We start from the raw sequence: 20,093 nt of genomic DNA, 5'->3' as shown, positions 1-20,093 counted from the left end.
ACCAGGCAATCATCTCTTGTATTAATAGCATAAAGTAGAGCACCAGCATGCTGGAAAGCATGATGACATTCTACAGTAATATATTTTGAAAATAAATTTATTCAATTTTATTATCAAATATAAGGAAAATAGAAATATAAACATAGGATAAAAATCCCTACATATTCTCTGTATTAGCAAAGTGACTCCTTTGTTCCTTTGAAATACCTAGTTCATGTACATTACACAAGTTGTTCTTACTGAATGTATATGAACAGCATTCATATAAATATACCTGAATCTTTTGTGTACCTAAATATATATTCTATTATCAGCTTTAAAAAACCTTTTCCTTAGATAAAAGTTGAATGCAAAAGTAATCATATTCACATGATCAGACACTGCTAAAAAGTTCCCAACATTTACCTTGTGTTACCAACATAACACTTGTGAAAACAATTCCTGTTGTAGGTCCATGACTCAGAATTGTCCATTTTTGAGCAGCTGAATTTTAACGATGATCACGCCGTATCAAGTTACACACAGAGGCAAACAGTGACTTGCTAAACATGAGGAAGTTCTGACTGAGAAATGTTTCATTCAGGCTTATCCATAAACAACTCATTTCATTCTTTCTACATGTTTTTCAAGATACTTTTTTTGAAAAATTTAAAGCTTATATTGAGTTATAAACACCCTACAACCCTACAGGTGTAGAAACCAAGTAATAATCACCATCTGTTCAGATGCTATTGTACTGCTTTCTCCAAAGTACTACAGTCCTCCAAAAACTATCATGCTTTGTTTTTCAGGTGCTTATCATACTAACCTGTAACTCTGGAAGGGACAATAATTCTTCCCAAACTTGCTCTATGTTCTGCATATTCTCTGCATCAGTGGGTTGTACTAGATCAGGGGATTCAGGTGGCTGAGTTTGATCAGAGGAAACAACGGTTGGATTGCTATTGACCTGAGCAGGAACCAGTGACTGAAATGCAGCTGAAGAAGCCTGAAGGGTTTAAACAAATAATTAAAAAGCCGAACAAAACAATGACAACTAAAAAACCCACTCAAAAAACCAGATGTGCATTTTCCAATGCAAAAACCTAGTTTTTGGAGTTCTACCATTTCTGCAGAACAAACAGGTGTTTCTTAAGGAAAGCATTTTTTTTTAATATAATGGAATATTATAAAAATAGGCTCAAGTCTACTCACTGCTTTATGCCAGCCGGAGCCAGCTTGAGGAGAAAACTCAGATCACAAATTAGTCTTATGCTGAAGACAAATCTTAGAGAAGACATGAGACTGACCCCGTGGAAAACCACCCATGAAACCACTGAACTCTGCATTTTTACCTCATGCTCATCTATAAACGGGAATGCTTCTGCCAAGAGCTGCATGCAGTCATCAAAGGACAAGGCCTCTGCTTCTGGTTTTGAAGGCTCTGTGGTCTAAATAGGAAAGTTATGAAAAAAGGTTACCGCATCTTTGAGTAACAAGATCTTCCATTACAGCAACACATGCAAATTCATTTTAGGCAGCCATTACTATTATGCCTTCCTGTGAACAGAAAAAGGGTTAAACACACTCAAACCACTGGAGTTTACCTGTGAGAAAGCAACAGGTGGCTCAGTATTTTCTGACTGAATGCACTGAGCTGGCTGCACAGGAACAAATTCACCTGTCTCTTCGTCTAACTCCAGCTGAGCCAGCAAGGCTTCCTCCTGCTCTTTTTGGAGCTGCTCTTGTCTTTTCTTTTCAAGTTTCTTCTGCTTCTCGAGTTCATACTCCTTCTGCCGTTGTCTAGAATCAAAAACTTCACGTCTTGCCCCAAGGTCTATATCTTGCCTCCAAAGGATGTCAATCAAGTTCATGTCCTGCAACAGAAATGCTTTTTTTAAGCAAGTTCCTCCCAGGCAGAACTGGTTTAGAACAACAGCAAAGCTTTAAATCTCTGTGTCAAATGGGTAGACTTATGTAACTGAAGCTTATTCTCTTAATCCTACAAAATTACCAAAATAAAACATGGCTCTATATGACCTTTCTGAAGTGTGTGATCTGGTGGTTTGGTTTCTGTGGCTCACACACAGGCTCACAGAAACCAAGAATTTATTACAATTGGTAAGGCAATACAGAAACTAGCCAGAGGATAAATATATTCTTCTTTTTTGACTTGTCTCACAGAAAACATAAAGATACAGAATGAATTTATCACAAAGAAAGTAATTTTTAGGAGAAAAGAGAGAAATTGAAAAGTATGACCATGTAAATTTTTTTTCACATGTTCTTGTAAAACTGCAAAAGCTGCCTAAAAACATGATGGAAGCTTCCTGAAGTAACTGTAAATAGCCATACTGCAACATTTATTTTGGATTAGTAATGTTCCATTCTGGTATTAATCTTAAAGATCAGCAGAACATCAAAGCCACTAAGTGACATAACATCACTAGCACTAAAGACAACTATTAAGACTATTAGTAAAAAATTGTAATTTAAACCTTAGTCTGTGCTGATGCTCTAAATGTGGCTGGTTTGGAGCAGCTGAGTATGAACAGTGGTTGCAGAGTATCAAACACCGTTAATGCGTTGGCCCCTGGCTCATCACAGAGTCCAAATGGAATTCTGCTGTTTAGGAAAGAGCAATTGCTTAATGCTATTTGCTATGGCTACAATTACTTTTAATTTATTGCATCGAGGTTTTTTATTGCGGGGAGGGGGGAAGGTCAAGGGGGTTAGTGGATTATTTTGTTTTAGTTTTTTACTGTTCAAATAATCAATATTCTAGGGCTGAAGTCTAGAGAATTTTCTTCTATGAAGAAAACACTCAAACTAACAGTCAAAATGTATCCATTTGTATGCATGCTGATACAGAATTTTAATACTTGCTAGCCATGTTTCTCAGATGGGTACATGCCAACCATTTAGCTGGTGCCTGGAAGTTTTTTTTTTACACCATGTTTCATTATGCTTAAAATTACCGTTTAGGACAACATGTAAAAATAATGTTCAATGTTGGGCATCCTCATCAGATTAACACTCTACAAGTAAAACACCAAACACTGCATTTCATCTAAACAGAACCTTCCTGATTCACTCAGCAGCTCTACACCCAAGATAGAATTTTTTTGCCATCATATCAAATTAAAACATTCCCTTCTCTCTGAAGGTTATTTTCAAATAGAGAAGCAAAGTAACCTGAATGCCAGCTTTGCTGCCATTCAAAATGATCACATCTCTACAACAGCTATGGCAAAAAGCTTTAGGCCAAGTCCACATCTGAACAAACCAATTCAGGTTCATCTGAACAAACCAATTCACGTCCTCATTCCACGTAGCATGAACGACTCCTACTAATGACTAAAAAAATGTATTTTTACTAAAATTTGGTAATTATGTAAAATATTTTTGTGTAACACAATGTAGGCATTTCCAAATCTAAAACATATTTAATATACCTTGCTGGGAGAGACCAAACTCAGCTTTAATGGCCAGCAATGAAGAAGCTGAAATTATTACAGTGGCTGCCCAAGACAATGCTTGGTCTTTCCAGATTGGCAGGGTAAAATGAACTAATTAAGTTCTGCAGTAATTGGAGATACTGCAATATGGTATAGCTTCATTAAGGGCCAGTAGTTTACCAGCTGCTCAGTGTCTCCTTCTGCAGCAGACCCAAAAGTGTTTCCTAGTCTCTGAGCATTTGCAATATGTTCTGGATAAAACTGCAGGATCTGGATTTTAGGACTCACTTCTGAATTATTCATTTACAAAGCACCATTAAAAATGTGACTCAAAAGATTTTTATGTGCATGTGTGTGTATAATGCACAAAAATATCAGAACTGGTGCTCTGTTTCAGGTTAAATCATGAAAAACAAAAGTTTTTCTTTCTGTAGCTACAGAGCTACAGAAGGCAAAACACATTTTCTTTAAGAAGAGAATCCGTGTAGCCTTAGTACAAAAACGTAGGACCCAGCTATTACGTCTTTCAGCCATTCTAATGGCAACATTCATTATCAAAGTAAGTAGCTTTGGCTGCTGCCTCCTTTGTGGTATGAGATGTCTCCAAAGACACCGGCTAACCAAAGAAAATGCTGTGGCTGTACACCACTGCCTCTCTGTGTGTGCAGCAGTCAGTTCAGGATCCTTTTTTGAATGAATATGCTTGCATACTTATCAAGATTGTCAGGATCTTAAACTGTTGTTTGACAAATATGACAGCACTGAATGGCTCCTGTCACCATTTTTCAAAGGACCATATTTAGGTCAGTGTCTTATCTCTAGCACAGAGCTGAGCTTTGCCAAACAGTGTCATGCTCTACTCTGGAGAGCACTGCTTGTCAGGAGCACTTTTAAATTTTATGTAGTTATGTTAGTGACACTTAATAAAAAAAGGATGGGTTGTTTTGTTTTTGTTACCACCATGTAACTGGAAAAGAGCCCTCCTATTTTCAGTTTGAAAAGCTGTACAGAAATACAGCAATATTAGTCTTAACTTTGAATAACAATTCAACTAATTACTCAACATAAATGGGCTACATGGAGGAAATGTTCTTCTGGTCAATATGCTGATACTAGTATCTAACAGCACGCTGATTTAAATATTAACCTGCCACTTAATACTTATCTATAATTTCAACCAATGCTTTTAGTAATAATTCCCGTTTCAAGAAAAAAAAGTATTCTGGTTTTTAGTCCAAAGCCTCAGGTTAAAGTTAAGGGAATCAACACTGACAAGTGATTCACTAAGGAATGAATCACAACCACAAGCACGTGGTAATGGCAAAGAACTCTTAAAAAAACCCTCGCAGTCTAAAGCAAACATTTTGCAATTTTGTTCCTTTAGCTGCCCCACAGTCTTCCTCTTTATTTTCCTGCCTTGTTGAACACCAGCACACACGTACACAGAGGTACCCACACAGGCAGGCATTCCACCTTAGGTTCACCACTGAAGCAATTTTCCCCTTCTACTGTGAAAAGTATCCCAGAAGTAACTGTGTACTTGATGCCTGGAGTGTTAAAACTAAAGCTATTAAAATGTGTTCTCCTCTCCTGTGCAAGAGCTACCTGCTGGTTTTTAGTTGCCTCAACATGATGTGCTCAAAAAGACTCATTTTGAGGGACAAGTGAGCACAGACTGGCATCCAAACTGGAACACGTGCACCAAGAGTCCTGTGAAAGATTCATCTGACCCAGAGCTGGCTGCTGCCCTTCAGAGCCAGGCTGACCACTTCCCTGAATATCAGATGCATTTACTGCAAAGGCACAGCCTCATGTGACAGCCTCCACAAGCGCCCACTTGTTCTTTCCTCTGTTGTGCAACTTCTTGGATTGCATCAGAGGAAATGATGGGCTTGGCAGAGCCAAGAGGCCGCGCAGGAAGAGCCCAGCCTGTGCCCAGGAGGGATTGCAGCCACGGTGCTTCCCCCTTGGCTGCAGCTCAGCTCTTTCCCTCCGAACACCAACGCCTTGGCCAAGGGCAAATGCATTATGGGATTCAACTTGTGCATTACTGTCATCCAACGTTTCTAACTTTGGAGAAAATGGTATGGGTTTAATACTTTTCCCAAGCAGACAAACAGTGATTTGATTTTGGTTGATTTTGGTTTGATTTTCTTTGCAATTCTGAAGACAGAGAAACAACTTCTCTCAACAGAAGACATGTTTGCTTTCCCATGATCCATGTAAGCAGGAGGTGCCTTGTACCGATGGTTTGATTTTTCTGTTCATTTAGTGATATGCTCTTCCAACCACATTGACAGCTCAGTTTGGACATATAAAGGCACTTTTAATAAGATAAACATAAATGTTAAACAATTCACATTAAGCCACCATCTGGCCCCCAATGGAAATTTTCATGTTTTAGATTTACATATCAGCATTTGCCATCTGGGCAGAGTCTGTTATACATTTTATGAGAAAATCTCTGACTACATTGTAAAGTTTGACAATTAACTCTTATTGCTCCTAAGCAAACATTTGCAGAAGGGTAAACAAAGGAAAGAGACCCTGTTTTCATGTTACTTTCACAGACTGACTTCTGTGCCTTAAACAAAATGCTTATCTTTTGTTTCATCCCTGTCTGGTTTATCTGACTGGTTTTGGTGTTGGTTAGAATATGAGCCATTTACAGGTAGCCTTGCTAGAATGGAAACATCCAGCAGCCCAAATGTAAGCAGAGAAACAATCTTAGCACCTTCAACCCACTGTAAGCTATCCCCTGAATCCAGAGCACATTGTGAGGTTTGTGCATTTACTTCTCAAGTCATGCCTTTTGCACCATAAACTGAGATAACACAAGCAGAATCTCCCACCAAACAGGGGTCTGTTTTCCTTTCCCATGATCTGTTAGCGCCTAACCCCATGAAGACAGATGATTTCCCGTGCCAGCAGGAGTCAACAGAAGAGCAACACAATCAATGGCTAATGCATCCAGCAGGGAGCTCAGGCCAACACTGCACCAGGAGCAGGGAAGAATTCCTACAGCTTACCCACAGAAAGAGACAGGGCTAAGTATCCCTCACTTCTTATCTGTTTTCCAGAAAGAGAAGGGAATGAAGAAAAAAAGCACCTTACATTTCTGATTTAATAAAAAAAAAACATATTGGAAGTGAGACAGGCTCAAGGACCTGAGACACTTCAAGGCAAGAATGAAAAGGAGGCCAACAAGTAATAAGGGAAGTACAAGAGGAGCTGGGAGCATCTTATCACTTAAGAAAAGCTCAGTGGAAGCAACAGCTGAAGGTTTTCACCTCATTATCCTCTGTAGGAACTGATTTTGTTCAAGTAGTTTTCAAGAATTATTTATAAATAATTTAATGTTTTCAGATGATCTCTGGCCTCTCCGTAACTACTGTTTTGTTTTCTAAATATTCTTCAAGGTAAGTTACTTAATTACAGCTTACAATTACAGAAGAAAATCTGGACACATAAGCCTTATGCTTAAGAGAAGGCACAGAAAGCAGATGAAGTTAGCCCAAAACCCTAACTTTTTAAAAACAAGTGAGAAGAATGGGGGAAAGGGAATGACAGAAGTTATTTACACTGGTGGGCAGAGTCTGAATTCAGATGTCTGAATTCAGAGTTTGGAAGTGTGACAGAACAGACAGCTGTCAAACAAAGCCACGTGACAGCAACCTGTGATTTGTGAATACATGAGGTCAAATCCCCAGCTGCCCTGCAGAGCTGTCTGCTGTCCCACATTTTTCACCAAGACCTCCTAAGAAATCTGGAAGGAAACAAGATGGATGGATGGATGGATGGATGGATGGATGGATGGATGGATGGATGGATGGATGGATGGAGATGTCTTTTTTCTGTCTTTCATACCTGTGCCACCTAACACTGGTGTGACTGTACTGACACTAAACCACTTTGTTTTGATACTACAGCAGGCTGCTTCTCTGTCTTTATGCCCATTTCTCTTCCTGGTCCTAAAGTCTTTGGATGCCTGAGCCACAAAACACTCAAAGCCCTGGCAGGCTAACTTACCTATGAAAGGACTCAAAAAGGGTTGAAAAGCCCTAGCGTTAAAGAAGTGATATTGCAAGAGAATTTTCACTCCCTGTCGGTATAAATAAACCCATTAAATGCTGTCCATGCATATTGGGACATTCTTCTGCCCCAACAGAGCCAGATAAGATCAGTTCCTGAAATGTTAAGTCTGTGTATGCAAATTTCTATTTTCTCCTAACACACATCTCATATTCCAGACTGTACCACTCACTGTATTATAGCAAGCTATCTTAACAAATGTAAAGTTGTCAGGATCTACACTTATAAATTAGATTAGATGAAAAATTTCTTGGCTGGATTGTCCAGCATTCTTAAGAAAGCTTCACTACAAGCCTTGTCTAAGGGCATTACTCTGACAAAGACTGGGAGTTCTGCCTGGCTGGAAGTACAATTCTGGATACTACTCAACCATTCTCCCAAACCTCACTCCAGAAACAACTCCTCTGGGAGGTGGATTATTTAAGTATTTTACCTGAAATGTCATCTTCCAGGAATGGTATCAACAAAGGCTAAGTCTATAAGTTATGTACAGCTCTCAACATGATGGTTTTCTTGAAGGCATTCCATGGCAAGCTTTCCAAACTGCCAGGGAAAAAATATATCTTGTATATACCTTGCAAAAAACACACCCTGTATAGTGAAAAGACAAGTTTCTTTAAGCCTGAAGAATGTAAAACGAGCAAGAATGTAACTGCAATAAAAAACAGCTGTTGAAGGCTGTTTATGATCATTAATGTACTAACTTTATTTCACTTCCAAAACCTGCAAAATCCTAATGCTAACAATAAAGCAAGACCAAAGAAGGTAAAGAAAAACACCTTCATCAGAAATACAGCAAAGAAGAGGAAAAGGAAGGACACACAACAGCTTACTTCTTCACTCTGGCAAGTCTTCTCTTTTTCTGCAAAATCAATCAATCCCCACCACCCTGACACTCCTGAAAATACTGGACATGTGCAAGTGCCTCACAGCACTCCCAGCCTGGGGCACAGCAGCAGGAGCAACACTCTCATCCCTGGCTCAATCTCATCATCAATAGTCAGAAACACATATCTATGTCCTTTTCCCACCACATCTGGTCTGCTTTGAGGTAACCATTTACAGTACAACAGATCAGGGGATTCTTGCTCAGTGCTGCAGATCTTTCTGCAGAAGACTGTTTCACAATCTCAGACACTCCAGAAGGAGCTGTACTTTTCTAAATTGTTTAATCAATATATATTTGAGATAGTGGGTTTAAAATAGTAGTTTAGTAGGAGTTTAATATAGTGTTGGTTTCCAGAGGCTGGATGAGGTCTGGACTGATCCCACCTCAATGTACTAAAAAAAAAAGTAGAAATCCCAAATCCACTGTCTCGTTTGCATGGCTTACAGAAAGCAAAATCTTAAGTTTGACATTGGTACATATTTTCTTTGTCCAGTACCTGATTATTTTAAAGTTATCCTCTAGTACTGAGGACCAGATCTGTCATGCATTTTATCTTCTCCAAATTCCCTTATTTCTGCCTTAGTCATAAGGAAAAGACAGAGTAAGGTCTAACTGATTACAATGAATTTTTCTTGAATAAACTGAATTATGCTCATATTTACAAGTGCTACCATGACTGCTCAGAAAAAGCTAAAAATGGCCATGTTTGTCATCCCATTTCTTCAAACTTAGTCCTAAATCTCTTGACATCCCAGAGTGCTTTCTGAAGCATCTGTATCTAAAGCAATGAGCCATACGTGTTTTCAGAGCTTTGCTGTTTTAATTAAATGGGTTCTGTTTTCCCCTTTCAGTCTTAATTTTATAGTGTTAATCCAATTTTCACTTTTCCACTGTATATCTGCCTAGTAGTGTTGCAGTCCCTTATACTCCAATTCTGAATCATTCTTTCAGCTTAACGGAGTTATTGACTTGCTATTTCTTTATCTTGCATCAGCAGCATTACAAAATTAAGTCAATAAGCACAAAAAGTTAATATGTATTCAAGTTACAATCTATTACACAAGTTGCATAATGAACTTGGGAGGCTGGCAAAAATACAGGATTGTTTACCAAGAGTGGGTTAGTCTGTCTATTTGATTTTGCTTGATACATCAACAAAATTCTGCTGTGCTGCCCCAACAAGTAAAGTGAGTGATTCTGCTGTGGCTGACTTTGTAGCTGTTGTCTAATCACCATGTACTGCACCACGTAACTCCATTTTGAAAGGTATTCAACAGAAGCCACCTCAGACAGACCAGCTTTTCCTGAAACAAAACAACGGCTTTAATGCCTTTATTTGTGTATGGAGGGTTTTTTTCTTCCCAAGTTAATACAGCATCATAATGAAACAGGCATTTGTATAAATGACAAAATTCAATAACAACAACAGTAAAACCCTGTATATAAACAATATGAGAAAAATATTGCTGATCTTTTAACCACAGGAATACATAAGCCTTTGCATCCCACTTTAATTTAACAGGTAACTGTTTTTCAAATACTGTAGGTTCAATATAGAAAATATTATCTTTAAGCTATTCTGCTACACCCAGCCAAACATGTACTCTGCAGACATTGCCACAGGATACTCACTAGTTTATACACAAGAGGATTTGTTTATAATAATGGCTCAGTCATCTGGGAAACATGATCCAGTCAAATTATAGCACATTCTTTGTCCAATCAAACAAAAAAATATCAGGAAGCAAAATGAACATAGGAACAGAGAAAAGAACCTACAAACCTGCAAATAACATTAGGTTGTATAAATCTTGGGTTATAACCTATTAGCCACTATTTTGATTTCACACCTTTTGGAAAAGCATGTTTCAAACCAAACATGAAAACTGTGTTTGTTTAAGGGTCCATATATTCTCCAGGATTATATCTTTCTTGTAATACACGTTTTCACTGCATTGGCATCTTAGTTTAAAATCCCCATTTCCAGCTGTCATTTTGCTGATGGCTGGGGAAGTTACAGGGACAGCACCAGCTGGGTCATTACAGCCGCAGCACGGCCTGGATGTGGACACTGCACACTCTAACACTACAGGAGAACATCTTGTCAACTTCCACCCCACTCATCTCCCAAGCAACTTACTTTGTTATTGTTGTTTGTGGACCAAACTACAGTGGCAATCAACTGGAGTGCCTGGGTGAGTTAAAAAGCAATGAGGTTCACCCAGTGTCCTGCCAGCACATACCCAGCAGCCCTCTTTCAGAAACAGACAGCTACTGTGGCTGCATCAAGGAAATTCCACACAAACACCTCATCAGCCAGGAGTATTATCTTACGATTAAAAGCTTAAGAATAGGGTTATATTGCAGGGAATAGTGTTTGCTCCAGATGTGCCTATATCTGGCAGAGTACACAGGTACACAGTTCTGTGGGCACAGGTGTTAAATAGTGAGCCAGTCCTGCAATTAACGTGCCCTTTTCAAGCACATAATCCATATAGACAGTGCTGGGAATTTAGTCAGTGCACAGTTCTCACTAAACAAGCAAGGTGGGGTTTTTTTTTGAGTGTTCAACCTCCAATACACTTCTTACTTAGTTTCTGCAAGGGGAAAAGAAACCAAACCCGGAAAACAGGCCAAAAATACATTGCTATCCAACTGCTCAGCACTGGGCAGTACAGAACCATAACAGATTAGAGAAAGGGATACCCAGAGGGGCACATTTTTGCTGTGCTGGCAATATCTTTCCAAAAGAGTAATTCATGATTAAATGGCACTGTGAGCTTAATTTGACACTGCGAACACTAGTGACATACTTCAGTCAATAATAATACCATTCAACTGTGCACTGTTGACCAAGAACACTCTGCCTAAATTTACACAAATCACCATAGAAATCATTATTTAATTTACTTGAAAGGATTTCGTATAGCTTTACCCTCTTCTCTAACCACACCAAGATACATGAGTTAGCCTTCCACAGAAGGAAGCAAGGGTAGATCTTACTCATTTTCTTAAGCACTTGTAATCCACACATTCATCTGCAAAAAGCAAGCCTATAGAAATCATCAGCCCCCACAAAGGCTTCAGCAATCTCTTTCACATCAAGGTCCTGCAAAGTTAAACAACTAAATCAGAAAGCTAAAATGGGCCAACAAGTCAGGCATCTACATGTCAATCTCTCATTTCTGTCCACAATGACAGCTTTTGCTTAGAAAAGGTAAACCCACTGAGGAAGTGAACAATAACTGGGTAGAAAACTAAAGCTTTGTGTGGTGCATTCGAGTTCTCACTTTCCAATTTATAAATTCTGAAAGCAAAAGGATCTAATTCATCTTCCAAGGCATAAACCAGAGCAGGTAAATGGTTTTACACCTCTTGCCAAAGTAACGCTCAGTATCTTCAAAAGAGCAACAAAACTGCAAAACTCAACTGTAAGTAACTGTCCTTCCATCCAAATCAAGAGCCTCCACCACCCACCACTTTTCTTGGGGCTTTTTCCATGTCTGTCCCCTTGGAGTATACAGGAGACTTATAACCTGTTTTATCAAAAACTCTCATCCCAAGCTTCATTTTGAATTTAAGATAATTCTGTGGGTCTGACCATAGTGACAGTTTCTGAATAATCTGGAGCACTCCATTAACAGTTTTGTTATTTAAGTGGCTTCCATTCTTAACTTTGCCAACAAAAAGAAACTTTGAGAGATGAAAGATGTCTAGAGATGTATGAACCAGCTGTCAGCTGAGCGAAGATTCCCAGGAGTGGTCAGTGCAGACTGGACTCCTGAAGTGGTCGATGATAAAGGATTACAAATCATGCCAGAAAACATTCCATGGCACTAAAACATTTCACTGAGTCACAACAATTCATACTAGTTGAAGAATTAACCTGATAACATTCTAGTTCAAATCCCAAAACCAAAATAGAAAGCAGAGTATCAGAAGTCACTGTGCTGGAATTCTCTGTTACAACCTGTTCTAGCTGATACACAGCTATAAGGCACATTAATAAAATGTGCATTTCCACAGCCAAATAATTAAATTTAAATAATTTGGAAGACCAGCTGTCAGAAATCATGATTTAGATTCAAATTCATGATCTGGTTTTCTTTCATATTATGCTATTTTACTAGGACCATTTTTGTTACTGACTTTTATTTTCATCCTTTGGCATCTTCATTTTCATCCTTTGGATTATTTAAATCCTACTTGTTTCAAAAGTTTACTCAGGTTTGTTTGATTTCTTTTACAAGTACCAGTGGGACAATCTTCCAGAAATTCCTCAGCTGACATGGATCTCGAGACCGATCTACAGTAGAAACAAAGCCAAGTGTGAATATAATTCTGTGTCATAAACCAGACATGTCCATGCATCTCATGTCAAGTAATTCACAGCAGATTGCACCAGGGTCTACGGTACACTTGTACCAGGAACAGGACTATATTATCTGCACTGGTGCAGACATATCAGTGACTCCTCCTATGGCAGTGGTGAAGTCAAGCATTAGAGTCACAAAATGGGATGGAATACCCCTACTGACAGGTCTTGGATGACCTCCGCTGCTACAGTCTCTGTGCTCTCCTTCCAGCCATGAAGCATCTGAAAATCTTACCCTTCGGAGCTGAGCTGCACCAGCCTTCAGAGCCACCCACTCATCCCTGCCATCCTCTCTTGTCCATTGTTCTGCTAACCAGCTGATTGTGGAACACGTCATCTGGTCACATAACTGCACGCAATCCAACTGGAAATACCCTGATTTAGAACAAAATTCAGTCTTCTTACCCAAGAGCATGTAACTCAAGCAAACAGCTCCTGAAGGCAGAAAGCAGAAATGATGAAGTGCCCCTGCCCAGGTGGCTGGCTGCAGAGCAGACATTAAAACTGGCCCTCTCACACGGGAGCAGGCAGCATTCCCCGTGGCAGACCTGCACTGACTACGTGCGGCCTGGGAATTCTGAATGGGGATCCCCAGCAGCACAGGAAGCTTTCCACTCTAGTGACAGAAATAAGTAGGAAGGCACTCATTTTACCACAAGGTTTCAAACAAACAATAAAAAAAAAAAAAAAAACCAAAACAAAAAAAAAAAAAACAAACAAAAAAAAAACAAAAAAAAACCAAAAAAAACAAAACACAAAACAAAACAAAAAAACAAAACAAAACAAAAAAACCAATCTTTTTATCATAGCTCTTTACAGCAAAATGGTGGTGATGACCTGAGCAGGAAGCAAATCAAAGTCACAGTAACTTTTCACATAACTCAGCTGTTGAAAAGCCACTGCTTTAACATTTCATAGGTGTTAATTTTCAAACACAGCAAATAGACACACCCTTAATCATAAAATAAACCTCCTCTTACAGGCCCACTATCAACCAAGCTCCTTCTGAGTCAATTTCCCAAGAATGCAAACTTTGTTTCGCAAGCTATCTCTAGGAGTGGAATTTTTGTTATACTTACAAGAGACAGCATGTAAAATCAATACAGCAAACAGCTATAAAACTTTGAAACTGCAAGACAAAAGTGGGGGCATGGAGGGAAAAGTTGATATCTTTACATTTCATAGCAATACAGAAGATACTTCCTTAAAAGGTTTTAAAGAGATGGTTTCAAACTGATCTTACATAACTTTGTTGCTGCAACTTCAATCTTAAAGGAACCTTCTTTCCCTTTCTCTTCTCTTTTTTAACTAGATTGGTAATAACACTGCAGAAGTTAGGCTAAAAGTCTAACTGCAAGACATGTACAAGGTTGAGTGGTTTCAACTCCCTCAGTACTGCAACAGCATCCACACAAAGACATAGCTTATGAAATGGTTTAGGTTTAGCTTACATTTAAAGACAGAAAACATTAATAATCATTTACAGTACCTTCCAAGTAATTTTGCTAAACCAACACTGTTTCATATTCTTTCTTCCCAGTATAAAAACTGCAGCTAATCAGGCAAAAATCAGAAATCTGAATTGACATAATAAAAAATTTCAGCTGTATCTGTAGTGCATAAATTGCAGCCACGTAAGTTTTTCTAAGCTATACCCATTCTACTAGAGCTGTGCCAATTAGTACTTGTGCTAGAGTTTAGTAATACACTACTGAGCAGCAGTTATACTCTGCTGGTAGGACATTGCTAACTTGAGTTATTAACACTCTTATTATTCCTAATAGCTTTCCAAGATCTCCAGAACAACATGCTAAAACATCTAAGTATTTTAAAGTGAATTTTAAAGTGAATATTAACATATAAATTAAGAGGCAAATACAAAGCTAATGTATTTACATGTAACATTGAAAAATCAATGTGTCACTGAAAGAAAACAGAAAATATTTCACCAAGAATTCAAAATGGCAAAAGACAGAAAACAGAAGATCCTTCATAAGATAAAGACAAATGCTCCTCTCCAAAGCAGTCAAATAATTAAACACTTTTATCTGTACTAGATGTTGTTACAGATTCTTTGGTTACCCAGATTAATATTTAATTTAAATGTATGATGCCAAATTAATACTTAATTTAAACGTATGGTTCTGAGAGACTTTGCTTTCATTTGAAATGACCACTGCTGGCATACACATGTTCAAAGTAAAACTAAAGGAATATTATAACAAGATAATATAATGGGGAATATAATTTTTAATTTCCTTATTTTAAAGAATAGTAAAGAAAAATTAAGAAATATGTATCTAGAAGTCACAGATACAGAAAAATAGGTGTTGCTCTGTTGTTTCACTACTGTGCTGCACATGGCTCCTTACTTTAGAAAAGCTTAAGTGCTATAAGAAATTAAATTCTTGCTACTGCTAATTAATACGTGACTGTCACTAGCTCTGCTTTTCCCATACAGAAAGCACTTACTGGGTAGGAAAGCTAAAAGTGCACGATGCCTATCTTGAACTGAATGCATTTTCCAGTATCTGTTCCAGATAAGCCTTCCACCGTTTTCAGCAGTTTTATGCACCACAGATAGCACTGCCACCTTCAGTTCTTACCGCTGGTTTAATTGTTTACCTTAATGAAACAAATATGTCATAAAAGAATTGCAGTTGAGCAACCCTGAGCAGCATTGTGGCTCACTGTATATCAGTCATCCTTGGATAACACAAATTCAAGGTCATAACTTCCAGCTCCTCCTCCATGACTTCTCATTGGTCATACTGAACGACTTGCAGAGCTAGCAAATGAAGTGTTTTCAAAATCAATTAAATCAGTTTGTTGCTGAGAAAGGATTAAGCCGACCAAGGTGTCATTCTTTCCCCTTCACCTAAAGTGGCATTCTGTGGCACAAAGTCCAACTTTGATATAATATACTAGATCAGAAAACTGAACAGACTTCAAACCCTTTCAAGTTTTCTAGGAATGTGCTACATTAAAATAATAGGTTACTCAGGGTTGGAATGAAATGGAGGCCAAAGCAAACTTTAACCAGGTGATTAACCCAGAGACTTTGCAGGACTTCTTGCTGGCTGCAACTCAATCAGCAGGGGATTAATATTTAATTCATGCCAATGGGTTACTGCCTGAACTTGTACTGTACTGGCTTCAGCCAAGACAATAATTGGAAATACATCACACTTGCACAAATTGGCCTAAATTTAGTGAATGATTTAGTAATTTTAAAGCTTATCTTTATAATTGCAAAGAAAAAAAAAAATAAGCAGTGCTCAAGATACAAAAATCAAACGAATTTCTTCTTCACAATGAGTCACACACCCAGCGTTACAACTATGGGTACGTGTGGCATCATTTACTGGCATCTTCATCTGGACTTTCCATTTTTTCTCTTTCTCCTTGAAGTTCACCCTTCTCTGAGCCTTCAATGAACTATTATCATTCTCCTTATGAAGTCTACTGCATTTCAAAAATTTTCAGTGACAAACTCCAACAGCTTTTGCAGTTTTGAGTTTTCTTAATTCTACTGAAGGAACAAATATAACAAAATTTTACAACTATGTATGAAAAACTCTAGAAAGGAATAGCATGAATTGATTTTAATCAGAACAAATACCTCACTTGGGTCCTTCCGCTTCTAGTGTTCCTCAACATCACCTCACAAAGCCCAGCATACTCCACAAAGGTATCTGACCTTTTTTTTTACAAAATAAGTATGTTCAAGATTGCTATTGCTACGTTAATTTCAGTAAGGATCACGGAGGTAGCAATACCAAAGAGATATTTTTCTGCTTTGCAAATTTAAGAGGTACAGAAAGCAAAAGAAATCAAACCGGTATTCAGGTGCAACAATAGATACAATGATAATTTTCAACTATTTCCTTGTCTTTCAGGGTTATACATAACACACGGCATCCTTATTCAGGATGAATCTTACAGCATCCCTATTTTTTCAATTAAAAAAGAAAAATAATAAAGTAAGAGACAGAAAGCAAAAATTTATTCTTGCCCATGAACATTAGTGGGAAGTGAACACAAACCTTCCTAACCACCCACACAGTCCTATAAAAACATCTCAGCTTCTTTAAAGCACACAAGAACAGCCAGCTGCCTTCTGCTTACAATGAATGTTCTTTTTTATTCCAGTTTGGTCTCTTTCAAACATTTCTGGAGAAGCTTTTAAAGCCAATCTCTTTTTCAACTTTGAGTGCTAAAAATTAATTTCTTCAAGTCAGATAGTCAGGTTTTCTGAGACAATGAACTTGCACTTCACCCAGTTTCCAATACAACTGTAATTTCTTGGCACATTTTAAAGACCTGCTACAGAACAGGATTCATATGATGGATATTTACTACACTAATAATAATATCCAATTAGTAGTTCTCCTGAATGGTTTGACAAGGTCAGCTCCTGCTAGGCTACATTCATTCCAGCCAAACACGCTACACTGCATTATATCTAACACTGGCTTAACTGATATTCTTTCATGAGTTTTGAAGGAAAGAAAGCTCCACCAATATAGCTCAATATCAATTTGAGCACAGAACTACTGGAAATGTCAAAATAAATGCATTTTTACTTAAGGAAATGCTTGTGATACTCTCTCACGTACTTCCTCCAAACTTGTCCTACATATTAGTAGATAACAATATATTCAGAAATGTGGGGATTTTTGAATTTCATGCACAAAGATATATGAATAGATGTATCAATACAGATGTATCAATATTGATTGATATTCCTATTCATTGATCAGATATTCCTATTCAATAATGTTATTAAATCTCATTATCATTATCAAGAAACTAAAAAAGAAAAAACATCTCAACAACCCAAAAAGCAAAGACTTGCTGCCTGCCCTGAGTGGGGTACTTCTTCGACTTTCCCACAGAATCTACACTCATGTGGAAATGAGAGGTTATCAGAGAATAAAAATAAACCCACTCACTTGACAATTTAATGCAGCAGGTCAAGAAAAAGAAAAGTATGTGTAATTCCTCATTTAAAGCCCTCTATACTGAAGAGATCACACTAATTGATCTGGAGACTCTTCAGGACAGCTCTCTAGGTAGAAAGACCCTAACAGATACACTTGCATACACACTCAGTTATTTATCCACTTGGTTTTGCCAGTTGTTGCAATTAAGTCTTACTTCCAATCTAGTGCAACCCCACAACTTCATTGTGTTGGAAAGGAAATTCTTTTTGCCCTCTTGTTGTGAGGTTCAAAATTTAATAACTAAGTGGCTTGTTAAGCTTTTTTTACAAGGTAACTGGAAACCGTTTCAATAACTTCACATTTACTGAAGGGAAAAGCTACTAAGTCCTGCCTTCTCAAGTGTGATTTGAAACATCCAGACCACTTGTTCCACTGCAATCTTTTTTCTTGATTTAAGGTCCATGCAGGCAACATTCCATTTCACCTTTGTGCACAGAAGTACATCCTCTTTCCAGGCAGAAAGGTACAACAAGGGAATACTTTTTACAGGAATATTGCAGGCAATAGTTCTGCTAACTCCCCCAGAAGTACACAGCTGAAAGTGGAGGTTTTATATTCTGGTTAAGGAGTTTGAGCAACCCCTACACACTCACCTTCGCTGCCATGACTACTGCTGCCAGGCACATAGGCACCAAGAACACCCTTCCCATCTGCCAGCTTGCAAAATCTGAGGGGCTAAATGCAGATTGTGTCCCCCCTTGTTCATTTTGAGTGAACATTTTATGGTACAGGGTACGTGAATTTTCCATTTAATGAATACACTTAGGCCTATATATGTCAAAGATGATGATAAGTTGCTATCTAAAAAACACACTGCCTTTTCAGGCTAGGTCTGCAAGAGAAGCAATCATCAGCTGCCGAACTCAGATAGGAAAAGTGCAAGAGGTGGCTTAGTAGAGAAGGTTTGACAAAGCAGGCAAACGAGAAACAAAAGCGAGGTTTCTGGATGAGAAGTCACAGTGGATTGGGGAAGAAGGTACAGAATCATATATGCAGGAATTGGTCTGTTAAGAGTACCTCAGGAATGAGGCTGAAAGTGCCTGGATAATACAGGTAAAACCAAATTCACAGGGGGCTTACATAGCACAGGCCAAGACAGTGATTTCTGTTGTAGTATTTGCCAACAAACTGAGGAGGCAAGGTCATGGCTGTGCTACCCAGGGCTAGAAAAACAGATGGGCCAAGCAGAGTAACAGGCAGCCCAAGACTCAAAAGGAACTATCCAATGAACAGAAAAAGGTACATCCAATACTGCTGAAGTCATAGTACCTGTAGTAAGTACCCGCTTATATATCCTAAAGCATGGGCAACATTAGAAGAAACTCTACTGCATAGCATATGCATACCAACCCACACTAGAAGAGCATGAGAACACTTGAGTCTTAAGTTTGCAGCAAGTAAAGAATTAAAGTATCTCCAGAACAATTTTTAAAGTATTACTTCTTTAAACCTAGCGTTTTGTTTATAAGGATATGTTTCTATTCAAACGCCCAAGAAAAGCACAATTATATAAATTTATAATGGAGTTCAGTTATGTTTTCAGTTATTCACGCAGCTCTTGTGCAACTAGTTTGCAACACAACAGTACTGAACTCCCCCAGGCTTCGAGAGAAGAGGCTCCACAGCATATGAGTACAAACCACAAACACCTCTGAGCCTCCAGGACATTCACCCTGGCAGAGGCCACTCCGGCTCCGCCTGCTCCGTGCCCAAAGCCCTGGCGGGGGTTTCCAGCAGGCGGAGGTGCCGGGGCGCTCCGGCCCGGGCTCCGCGGGCTGCGTGTGCCAGGCTGATCCGGACCCCAAGGCGAACCCGGAGCCGAACCGGGACAGCGTGTGGTTTTGCAACAGCCCAGGAGCGGGCCCGGGCCGCAGCAGCGGGAAGCGGCGGTAACTCACCCGAGTGCGAAGCGGGAGCGCTCGGGCCCGCCGGGGGCAGCGACTCGACGCCGTACCCGGCTCGGGCAGCGCCACCGGCCCCGGCGCCTCCCCAGCCGCTCCCTCGGGGGAGGCTCCGGCCCCTGGCCCTGCCCAGCCCGCCCCGCGCTGCCGAGGCTGCGGGCGGCCCTCGCTGACCCCAGCCCGGCCCGGCCCCCTCGGGCGGCGAGGCCCCGCCCCTACCGTGACTCAGCACGTTTCGGGGGGCGGGCCGGCCCCACGTGCTCCGCGGGCTCGTGACGGCCGCCCCGCCCCGCGCCCTCACCGGCCGGGCCTGCCCGGGGCCGCTGCGCCGCTCTCACCTGCGCGGCGGCGGCCGACTCGATCTCCATGGCGCGGGACCGGGTCAGCGAGGGC

General features: G+C 39.6%; 2 protein-coding genes across 7 annotated transcripts in view; one reads left to right on the top strand and one right to left on the bottom strand.

Moving 5' to 3' along the window:
- HNRNPA3 (heterogeneous nuclear ribonucleoprotein A3) overlaps window positions 1-880 on the top strand; it is a 22,704-nt gene extending 21,824 nt beyond the window's left edge. Inside the window, exon 14 of the transcript XR_008431806.1 lies at window positions 792-880. The gene's annotated coding sequence lies outside the window, so the exon portion shown is untranslated. The remainder of the gene's footprint in view (window positions 1-791) is intronic.
- NFE2L2 (NFE2 like bZIP transcription factor 2) overlaps window positions 1-20,093 on the bottom strand; it is a 23,590-nt gene extending 3,497 nt beyond the window's left edge. The window contains exons 1-4 of one of the 6 annotated variants that reach the window (XM_053947425.1): window positions 20,039-20,093; window positions 1,587-1,856; window positions 1,335-1,430; window positions 809-988 (exon numbers count right to left, since the gene is read on the bottom strand). In XM_053947425.1, the coding sequence (XP_053803400.1) occupies window positions 809-988; window positions 1,335-1,430; window positions 1,587-1,856; window positions 20,039-20,068 (576 nt within the window). In that variant the 5' untranslated portion in view covers window positions 20,069-20,093. Of the gene's footprint in view, window positions 1-808; window positions 989-1,334; window positions 1,431-1,586; window positions 1,857-2,477; window positions 2,582-13,028; window positions 13,164-19,439; window positions 19,467-19,697; window positions 19,801-20,038 lie in introns of those variants that run through there. The other 5 variants (XM_053947430.1, XM_053947427.1, XM_053947428.1 and 2 more) reach the window with 5 other exon arrangements.

The sequence above is a fragment of the Vidua chalybeata genome, chromosome 7, assembly GCF_026979565.1.
Source record: "Vidua chalybeata isolate OUT-0048 chromosome 7, bVidCha1 merged haplotype, whole genome shotgun sequence".
Taxonomy (NCBI): domain Eukaryota; kingdom Metazoa; phylum Chordata; class Aves; order Passeriformes; family Viduidae; genus Vidua; species Vidua chalybeata.
The sequence above is the reverse complement of the archived record's forward strand: the minus strand, read 5'-3'. Positions and strand labels throughout refer to the sequence as shown.